The sequence below is a fragment of the Micropterus dolomieu genome, linkage group LG19 (genome assembly GCF_021292245.1).
Source record: "Micropterus dolomieu isolate WLL.071019.BEF.003 ecotype Adirondacks linkage group LG19, ASM2129224v1, whole genome shotgun sequence".
In the NCBI taxonomy this organism is placed as follows: Eukaryota; Metazoa; Chordata; class Actinopteri; order Centrarchiformes; family Centrarchidae; genus Micropterus; species Micropterus dolomieu.
The window spans coordinates 23,884,510-23,895,839 of record NC_060168.1 but is presented as its reverse complement, the minus strand read 5'-3'; the positions used below and the strand labels follow the sequence as shown (position 1 = coordinate 23,895,839).

Sequence of the window (11,330 nt, the reverse complement as noted above, 5' to 3'; positions counted from 1 at the left end):
ACAACGACCCTAAGCACACCGCCAAAGCAACAAAAGAGTGGCTGAAGAAGAAGCACATCAAGGTTCTGGAGTGGCCTAGCCAGTCTCCAGACCTGAATCCAATTGAAAATCTTTGGAGGGAGCTTAAAATTCGAGTTGCCAGGCGACAACCTCGGAACCTGAATGATTTGGAGGCTGTCTGCAGGGAGGAGTGGGTCAACATCCCTGCCGAAATGTGCACAAACCTTGTCACCAACTATAAAAACCGTTTGACATCTGTGCTGGCCAATAATGGCTTTTCTACAAAATATTAACATGCTGTTTGTCCAGGGGGTCAAATACTTGTTTTTCCTCATCAGATGGTTATCAATTTTTATAAATTCATATGATGTGATTTTCTGGAATTTTCTTTGGGATTCTGTCTTTCACTGTTAGAATGTACATATGATTAAAATTGTAGATCGTTGCATTCTTTGTAAGTGGGCAAACCTGCAAAATCAGCAAGGGGTCAAATACTTATTTCCCCCACTGTATATATATATAATATCTCCTATCAAATTATGCTCCCATTACAGAAAATCATTTTATATTGCACCACTTCTCACTCCATGTGTACTGTACGGAGATGGGGAGCATGTTGAAATACTATATGATGCCATCTCTATATAAGATATCAGGTCTAGCCTAATCTGATAATTTTTTATTTTTTTTTTGATGTTACTGTCGATCAGCCACTTTCTCGATGGCATTCCCAACAGCAAGGTTGCACAGATTTATGGGTGTGGAAACAAACCACGCTTGTGAGTCATGCGCAGAACCGCTAAGTAGCACATCGATAGGTAGCACAAATCGACAGAACACCAGCTATTTGCATGAATTGTGTTTGCTTCTGTCGGATTACGGGGGTGTTGTTGGGAAGTCGATGAAACGCGTGACAATGTGTGGAGCTGAAGCCTAAGTGCTATAATTGTTTCCATGACTATTCGGCTTATTGATGGTTGTGACGGCCACAATCATCAGCATTGCTGCGTTCACGATGTGTTTACTTATACAAGAATACCATAACACAATAATAAAATAATAATAAAATAAAATCAGACTACAGAATAGACAACACTAATATACACACTATGAACAAAACAATATAGACATATTGACAAATAGTGCAGTGATCAGAGTGCAAAGGATGCAAGAGTAAACTATTCTCATTATGTACATGTTGAAGGTGGATATGACATACAGGTACACATACACATACATGTACACATGTACACAGTGTGATGGAGCATAGTGCAAAGGATGCTGGAAAAAATAAATAAGACCTATGACCTTATGACCTGAGGTAGGTGTATTGGTATACAGTATATACAATATGACATAGTATTAACATAGTATGAACAGCACTGAAATAGAGAATGGTTAATAAATAAATAATAAGTGGAAACAGGTGACTGATTAGAGACAGAGTTACTGGGTTATTGCACAAGAATTGTTCCTGACACTGTGAGTCAGAAATCAGCTGTTCGTCAGAGTGATGGCTTGTGGGAAGAAACTGCTTCTGTGTCTGTTGGTTTTGGCGTACAGTGCTCTGTAGTGCCTACCAGAGGGGAGGAGCTGGAACAGGTTGTGTCCGGGGTGAGATGGACCTGCGGTGATGTTTCCTGCCCGTTTCCTGACTCTGGAAATGTATAAGTCCTGAATGGAGGGCTGGTTGGCACCAATAATTGTCCGACTGTCCGTTGTAGTCTGCTCCTGTCCTTTTTGGTGGCAGATCCAAACCAGACAGTGATGGAGGTGCAGAGGACAGACTGGATGATGGCTGTGTAGAAGTGGATCAGCAGCTCCTTAGGCAGGTTGAGCTTCCTGAGCTGACGCAGGAAGTACATCCTCTGCTGGGACTTCTTGATAATCGTTTCCGTGTTGGGCTCCCACTTCAGGTCCTGGGATATAGTGGATCCCAGAAACCTGAAGCATTCCACAGCAGACACAGGGCTTTTGAGTATGGTGATGGGGGGCAGAGTGGGGGGCCTCCTCCTGAAGTCCATGGTCATCTCCACAGTTTTGAGCGTGTTAAGCTCCAGGTTGTTCTGAACACACCAGAGAGCCTGCTGATCAACCTCCTGTCTGTAGGCCGACTCATCACCGTCCCAGATGAGGCTGATGACCGTTGTGTTGTCAGCAAACTTCAGGAGTTTGACAGATGGGTCCCCTGAGGTGCAGTCGTTGGTGTAGAGGGAGAAGAGCAGTGGGGAGAGCACGCACCCCTGGGGGCGCCAGTGCTGATAGTCCTGGTGCTGGCTGTGATGTTCCCCAGCCTCACCTGCTGACTCCTGTCAGTCAGGAAGTCTGTGATCCACTGACAGGTGGAGGCTGGCACAGTAAGCTGGGTGAGTTTGGTGCTGAGGATGTTCGGGATGATGGTGTTGAACGCCGAGCTGAAGTCCACAAACAGGATCCTAGCATATGTCCCTGGAGAGTCGAGGTGTTGTAGGATGTGATGCAGACCCAAGTTGACAGCATCATCCACTGACCTGTTAGCCCTGTAGGCAAACTGCAGGGGGTCCAGCAGGGGGCCTGTAATGTCCTTCAGGTGGGCCAACACCAGTCTTTCAAAGGACTTCATGACTACAGATGTCAAGGCGACGGGCCTGTAGTCATTTAGTCCAGAGATGGAGGTTTTTTTGGGACCGGGATGACTGTGGAGCGTTTGAAGCAAGAGGGAACTTCACACAGCTCCAGTGATTTGTTGAAGATCTGAGTGAAGATGGGGGCCAACTGGTCACAGCTTTTCAGGCACGATGGTGAGACACCGTCAGGTCCAGGAGCCTTCCTGATCTTCTGCCTTTGGAAGAGGTGGCTCACGTCCTCTTCACAGATCTTGAGTGCAGGTGAGAGGTCAGAGGGGGAAGGTTTGAAGATGGCGTTGGAGTGGTGGAGAGGTGTGACTCTGGGCTTTTCAAACCTACAGTAGAAACCATTCACCTCGTCTGCCAGTCGTTGAGTACCAGCAGTGTTGGGGGATGGTCTCTTGTAGTTTGTGATTGTCCGAAGGCTTCTCCACAACGACGCAGGGTCGTTGGCTGCAAAGCTGTTATTTAGCTTTTCAGCATAGCACCTCTTTGCAGCTTTGACCTCTTTAGTCATTGTGTTCCTGGCCTGGTTGTACAAGGCCTCCTCCTTGGTCTGACGAAGCTGCCTGAGTTTCGCTGTGAACCAGGGTTTTTGGTTGTTGTATGTGCGGAAGGTTTTAGTCGGCACACACATGTCCTCACAAAAACTGATGTGAGATGTCACAGTGTCAGTTAGTTCGTCCAGGTCGGTGGCTGCAGCCTCAAAAACACTCCAGTCAGTGCAGTCAAAGCAGGCTTGTAAATCCAGCTTTGACTCGTTGGTCCATCTTTTCACAGTCTTTACAACAGGTTTCGCAGATTTCAGTTTTGCCTGTGTGTCGGGATAAGATGAACCAGTGTCATCACCACCTTCAATTTCACTGAAAACGCATGACTGCGTAAAGTCAGTACTTGCTGGCAATATATGCAATTTATACCTGCGCTGTCTGACCCCGTCTGATTAACTGCGCGTCGTCAAATAATTCAGAAACATTCTTCCTCTTCTGAAAGACTTGTGCATGTCTCTGTCTCCACAGTGCCATCACAAGCCCCTACTGGCAGCTCCTAACCACTTGAGAGACCTCTCGAGCTGTCTTAAATAACTGGGAGAGTAAGAGTGATTCTTAGCTTTTAGAAATTTGATAACTTGCTTTTACTCTTAAGTTTAAAATTTGCAGTAAATTTCATCAATTCTCAGCACTTAAGACTAAAATGGCACTTTGAGAAGCTTGATAAATACCGGCCCTGAAGTACAGTACTTGTGTAGCTTAAATGTATTATGTTACATTACACCACTAGTCAATGTGAACATGGTATAACTGTAGGCTATCTCATAATTTTGCCTTTTAAATTGTTATAAATATTAGTAAAAGTTGACTTTAGACTAAACTGTGACTAAAATAGAGTAATTGGCTAATTCCCATTGCAGGTCCATTTCGGTTTCACTAGTGAGTTAGCTTAACTGTTAGCAAGTAGCAACTCTAGCAAAGGGTGATTTAGACCAACGGTTAAACTGTTGATCAATTAGCTGTCCTGCTATTACTTAAGTGTAATTCTTTAGGTCATTTACTTAAGTTGAAGTAGCACTAACTAAGTAAAAGTATTTAAATTATTACCAGCAAAATTTATCCATCCATCGTCAACCGCTTATCCTGCGTACAGGGTCGTGGGGGGCTGGAGCCAATCCCTGCTGACATTGGGCAAAAGGCGGGGTACACCCTGGACAGGTCGCCAGTACCAGCAAAATCTACATTCAAAAATAAAACTACTCATTATGCAGAAAGGAATTACCAGAATGTGATTAGCATTCACGATTTTATTGTTGGTTAATAATGGAATTATTTGCTATTGATCAAAGTTGAAATACAAATCATTATTAAAATATAAAGAATCTTGTTAATCATTTGATATGTAAAAGAGAATCAAATCCAACAGTGTTACTAGAGTGCAGACTCCTGCTTGCAGCATATAACCTTGACAATCCTACGAGGAACACACACACACACACACACACACACACACACACACACACACACACACACACACACACACACACACACACACACACACACACACACCCCCCATGGCTGTTGCCTTTAAATGAACACTCTCTGATAACCAGTGGTATGTCTTTTGGTTGACTGAACCTACACCATGATCTACAGGTGGAACCAAGGTTGTTAGTGACATAAATTCAAAAGGAGTCAAATGAATTAATTATGGAAATAATGGTGATGATTAGAAAAAGTGGACCTTGCAGTAAGGCCCATATCAGGAGGAGTGTAGCGGATATAAATTAATGTAATGCATTGCTCCTGTGGCCAGCTCAGATGTACTATGTATTAGAGTTTCAGTAAACTTACATTGCATGGAACTCTATTGGACTCAAGTGTTTTATTTAACGGATAGTTAGAGTGTGTGAGAGGACCTGCAGACATCTGGCCTAGCTGAGGGTTTCTCTCCAACACTAATAAATGAGCAGCTGTTGTTGAGGTGGAATTTGTTTGAACTATTACCTACTGTTGGGCAATTTAATAAGTTTCAAATGTAAAATAGCCTACCTACAAAGAAGCAGCCATCAAATAAATGCAATTGAGTAGAAAGTTTTCTAACATTTGTTTGTGTAATGTTGTGAAGAACACAGAAGCATAAAATGGAAATAATCAAGTACTTCAAAGTTGTACTTACGTACAGTAAGTAACACCATCTTTCTGATCTGTTCTGCCAAAGATAAGTCCTTTTCCCCTTAAGATATTTTAACATATGACGTGTGGGAGAAAACCTTCTTCTCAGCCACATGTAGTTAGGTCACCACCACACTGTTCACTTATCTCATAAAGTTGCACAAACCTGAAGAGTTCAATATGATTGTAATATCAATAACAGAGTACATGTAAAACTGATTAGGATTTGTTGTGCATTCACCTATATACACCTTCTACTCCTCCTTTTGTGGGCCTTATTGCAAGGCTCTCCTCTTCTAAACTTCTCCTTTGACAACACTGTTTCCCTGTCCAGCTTCCACTACTAAAATTAGATCTGCCTAGAATTAATGGTGTCTTATCTTGTTTTATACAGTATATTGATAGTTGTAAAACAGTATTTGTCTTTTATTTTATTTCAACCTGTGTATGTTTTTACATTAATTGTTGTCAAGCACTGTGTGAGGCCTATTTGTATTTTTATCTCTTATTTTATTTCAACGTGTTCATGTATTACATTGATTGTTGTAAAGCACTTTGTTTCTTGCATTGAAAAGTGTTATAAGGGTTTAATTGCAACACTATATCAACCAGGAAACATATTAATTGAGATCAGAAGGTAAGCTTATTCTTATGCTCAAGGAGGATCAACAAGTGCTCACTATAATGGCTTACTGAGACACTTGTGTTTTTTTTTTCTTTTTTAAACCAATGGGGCTTGAGATTCTTTTACTGAATTAAGAGACTTGTTGACTTATTAAAGGTTTTCCAGTGATCACGAGCGTTTAATGTAATGCAATTCTGTTGAACAAAATGGAAATGGACCTTAACTGTGATCGTCTTTACTTAGTTTTAATAGAAAAAAAGGAGTTACACAATTGTTATTATAAAAGCATGGAACACGATAACTGAGAATGTAAGAAAACCAAAAACAGTTTTAACTTTAACATGAGTAAATCTCACACAAATAAGGAGTGGATGAGAGGCAAAGCAAAACACTCAGAAAGAATTGTCACACTCTTAAACACATTTAAAATAATTATATATAACAAAGACTGCACGGGAGCTTGAGACACTGCCGTGTTAGGAAAGTAAAACACAACATCTGCTGCTGTGGAAGATGCCGAGGAATGTTAATTATTCCCCACCAAGTATGAACACCAGTCATCACGTTTTATATTTATAGGTATATACACGATAGATTCTGTGGGTGACACTACAAATATATACAATAAAACGTGGGCAACCAAAATCTATACATTTAATCATAGGTTTAGCACCTCATACATCATGATTACATTATAAACAAGCACACACACACACACACACACACACACACACACACACACACACACGTGTTGAAATGCTGTCGTAACAAGAGAAACTGAAGTATTTGGATAGAAGACTGCTTATGTCCATTTGATGTTTTTTTGTAAAATATACAAGTTTTAATGGGTTTCAAGGGCCCCAGAATCACAACAATCAATGATTATGTACATGGCAGTAAGATAAAATTAAAAAAAAATACAAGTATGTGGCTTTTTGTTACAGTATTAAACCAGTTTGGGCTGCTTTGATCCACTCCATTTTGCACCGCTATTTAAGAAACTCCAGTTTCTTCTGCAAAGAGGTTATGCAGTGACAGTAAGGAAAGCAAACTGTATGGCACAAGGAGTAACAATGGTCCAAGAGGATTATTCTGCATTAACACTTGTTTCTGGGACTGTATCCTTAAGTTAATCACAAAATATATGCGATTAATTACACACATGAAAACAAACACCTATGTGGTAAAAAATAATAGGAATTATATAGTAACAGAAACTAGCCATTAATAAGTTCACCTTTCTTATCCATCTGTACTAGGGACTATAAGAAATCGTCAAAATTGTAGTTTTTAGCTGCAGCCTCACATAAACCAAAACTAACGGTGGTGCATTCAGGCACTCCTCGTCAACTGGTAAAGTTAAAAACATTAAAATTTATCACCAAGAATGGCCAGCAAATTGGTAAATACTGGTGGAAAACTTGGGCATATTCCTTATTACCCAGGCTTACACTATCTTTCACTTCACACAACACATGACATACAACGGGCAAAGATAACTTCTCTGCTACACCCAGTGATTCACAACATATGCAAACTGATTAACAAAACAAACAGTGGTGTGTGTGCCCAGCTTATATTATTTACACTTGGCTGTGTCTTTTCCATTGGTACAGTTCATTTGAGAATTTTACCAGTGACCAATGATCATCTGGTAAATATGACACGGTCATACACAACAAGATTAAAGAGTTTGCAAGAAGTGCCTGAATGCACCACTACACTAGTGACCAACATACTATGGATAAAAAGATACTGAGTGCTGCACATATGATACTGGCTGTGATCTCAAAGAAAGCCTAATTTCTCAGGCCAGATTTGAAGTGGCATTTGGGACATGCTTTGTTGACCAGTTATCGACATTGAAATGTTTGACTTACTGGGTGCAACTTGTGAATTGGTATGCAGCATAAGTGTCTATGCAACTAGCCATCGTCACAACAAAAGACATATAAGGGGTCCCTGTCTAAGAAGCAAAACATTTTATAGGCTTTTTAAGTGTTTTACGTCCATATATTTTGAAGTTTTGTTTTTTTCTTGCCCTGGGATGTTGTGTTTATCTGAGTAATAACAGCAAATGGAGCTTAGAATAACATATTTTTCATTGTTAACTTTTTTGTGCCAAATATTGCATGTGAGGTTTGACCCACGGGATATTACATCTTACACAAATGTCACCACAAACCAAATATTTCAGTATTACTTAATACCCACACCACTGATTTTTCCTTCAATAAAAATGGTAGCTGTGCATGTTCCTTATCTTCGTTGTTTATATTTTGCAGTTGGATCTTAGAGGGGCCAGATGAACAGTAAAATATTACTTATGCGAACAAAAAAATAAATACATTATGATATCCTTTTTAAGTAAACAGCATGCGTTTATGCCTCAACTCTGGCACATCTACTGGTTTCTCAAACTGACTGCAATCTACTACAGGTGATCCATGTTTCATGACTCAAAGCAGCAAAACTGCATTGCACTTGAATATTCCATATCCCATGCCTATATAAACAACATTGGTATAACAAAATGTTCAGTGATACTAAGATGTCCATTAAATCTTATGCTCCCATAAAGAAAATAATTGCCTTAATATTTTGTCAGTTTTCAAGGTCAACATGTTCCGACTGTAATACTAGTTTTTTCTGGAAATGTACACTCAGTCCATTGATGCATTGTCTGATAAATTCACGGAGACACTCCAACAGTGCACCCCATCACCTCATACTTCTGCCCCATCACTTTGCTCAGCCTCATTTTTAAGATTTGGCACTTTGGAACCACCTCAGAGGCTCCTGTTTCAGCTAAAGTGTCTGCTCTCACTCCCTGTATGGGGGCCCGGGGCTTTGGGTGATTGAGCACCACCACAGGCTGGTACGGCCCTGGTCGTTTCACCAGTTGGTCCACCTTCAGCGGCATTGGGTAAATAACTGTACAGTCAGCTAGACTTGCCATAGGCACCTGAGTCTTGTATTTGGATATTCTAAGTTTCAGTCCCTTCTTGCTTTTTTTCCAAACGCCTACTTGAACCCTTTTCAGAGACACAGTCAGGAACTTAGAGGAGATGTCCTGTTCACTTTTTGCCGTTTGCTGCGGAGAGTCTGCCGTCCCAGACGCATCTACATGTGTGGCAATTTTAGAGACAGCTTCCTCAGCTGTGGAAGGTTTGTGGAAGGTGTGACTGCATTTATTATTGTCTTTTGGCGTAGTGCTCTTTTTTTCCACCTTGACATTGGTTAGGTTGTGGGGCAGTGCATGAGGGTGCTGAATACCCTTATCATGCTCCTCTACTTTTACAGACTCACTGGTCAGCTCTGTCAACAGAAGGTCGCGGGTGAAGGCTCTCTCTTTTGTGGCCACCTGAGAACAGTACCCTGATGTCGGCGCCTCCTTCACCTGCTCTGTGCTGTTTGTTATCCTGGTATGCTCTCGAGTTGTACCACCAGAACTGTTACTTTTATCCATCACTATACCACGCAGAGCCATTACCAGTGGTTGAATGGAGCCTTGCACGTCCTCCGGTTGTTGACTTAATGAAAACACGGAAGAGATGACCGGAAAACTTTCAGGCACATCTCCCTCTCCAGCTCTCTCATTGGATCCGACTTCCTGGTTCCAAGTTGAGATCTTAGAATTTGTGCGATTAGAAAGCACAGGTGTTTTGACTGATGAGGGCTCAGTTACAGTCCTGGGTAATGAAAAGGATGGATTTGCAACATTATCCTTACAAACTGAAACTGCTTGGGCCGCTGCAGCAATGGGAACACTCAAGGATGGAGAAGCTGATTTCAAACTTTGCTGGTTCAAGCCTATCGCCTCTTTCCTTATTTTTGAAGTGCTGTTCTTAGGGCAGATCTCCCCGGGTTCCATCTTAACAGACACCGACACATCTTGAGGAAGGCTTTTTATTTCACTTGACCTCCTGGGTGGGATGCTCTTGGAATGCTCTGGAATTAAAGTCTTTCTCTCATCCACTGCTCTCTGAGAAACACAAGCTCCCATGTTTTGTGGATGCGGGGTGCTAGTCAACCTGTTGACAACCCTGACGGAGGTAATAGTGGGCGGAGCTGCATTATGGTTCACAGGTTCTCTCTGTGTAACTTTGATCCCACTATTTCCTTCTCTTACAGGATTCAGGATGCTTTTGGGAACCTTGTTTGGGACGACTGTGTGGCATTCCAAGTTGATTATTTCTTGTGACGTTCTTTTCAATCCACCTTTGTCTTTGCTTACTTGATTCTGGAGGTTTTTGGAGATATTGGCTGGGACTACAGCAGGACGCTCCACATTCAGAGTCTTTGTTTCACACTGTTTCCTGTTAATGGTGCACGTCCCCAAACTCATAGACTTCACAGTGTTTGGATAATGTAATGTGGATGAGAGTGGCTTACCCAGTGCAGCATTTTGAGAGACTGTGGTCCTTGTGTCTTTTATCACAGACTCATTTTCTTGTTGAGAGACGAGCCTCAGCTTTAGCTCCTTTGTCCCATTGACAGTTTTCACCTCAACAAGTTCAACCAAACACCCAGCAGGGATAGTTACTTCCTCTGGAAGAGAGACCGTTAGGGCCCTGTTGTGCTGAATGAGTCCATTCAAAGGGGTATAAAGTTCTGCATTACCATTAGTGGCATTTGATGCATTTGCGTCCAGTGTTTTCCCCCTCTGTTCATCTTTACCCAGTCTGACTGCAGCTGCACTCGGGGTAGGTATTTTTACCCGAACAGCTGGTAGAAGAGATGATGGATCAGCAGAGGGCACACTTGGTAAGGCACTGGAGACAGGAATATGTGAATTTTTTGTGGTGCCAGGCTTAGCAGGTCCTTGACTAATGCTTTTACTATGCAAACGATCAATGTGCTTCACAAGGCACAGCCTCCTCATATACCCCTGTCCACAGTGGGGACATTTGAAAGGATACTTTGCAGTGTGTTGCTTCAGGTGAGCATTTAACTCTGCCTCACTGAATGAGACATTGTTACAATAAAAACAGTAAAACCGCGTCCCCATATGCTCGATCATGTGCTTCTTGAACACTGCTGCGTCTGTAGATGCAAATCCACATTTGTCACAATACATCACGTTTGACGTGCTCAATACACGATCCAAAGCCAAATTCGGGTGTCCACCGTTCACAGACGATGGCATGCTTTGATAGCTGACAGGCTTCATGTTGAGAAGTGAGGTCCACTGGTCAACTGGCAGCAGGTCCCACAAATACAAAGGCTACAATTATAGGGTAGAGTAAACCTCCATCTTCAAGGGCTTTCATTCATCAGAGAAGGCTGGTGAAGCGGCAAATGAGACAGCTCCCCCTGTAAAAAGCAGATAAGAAAAAAATGCTTTAACGGTGAAGTCAGTGGATAAACCTCACGGGGTAACGTTACATTGCTGACACACAGACAAGGCCCATAAAGCCCCTCCCCCCTCAC

General features: G+C 41.9%; 1 protein-coding gene across 1 annotated transcript in view; it reads right to left on the bottom strand.

The window, feature by feature from the left end:
• Positions 1 to 6,713: 6,713 nt before the first annotated feature.
• LOC123957375 overlaps positions 6,714 to 11,330 on the bottom strand; it is a 7,401-nt gene continuing 2,784 nt past the window's right edge. The window contains exon 3 of the mRNA XM_046030091.1: positions 6,714 to 9,088. Coding sequence (XP_045886047.1) covers positions 8,590 to 9,088 — 499 coding nt within the window. The 3' untranslated portion in view covers positions 6,714 to 8,589. The remainder of the gene's footprint in view (positions 9,089 to 11,330) is intronic.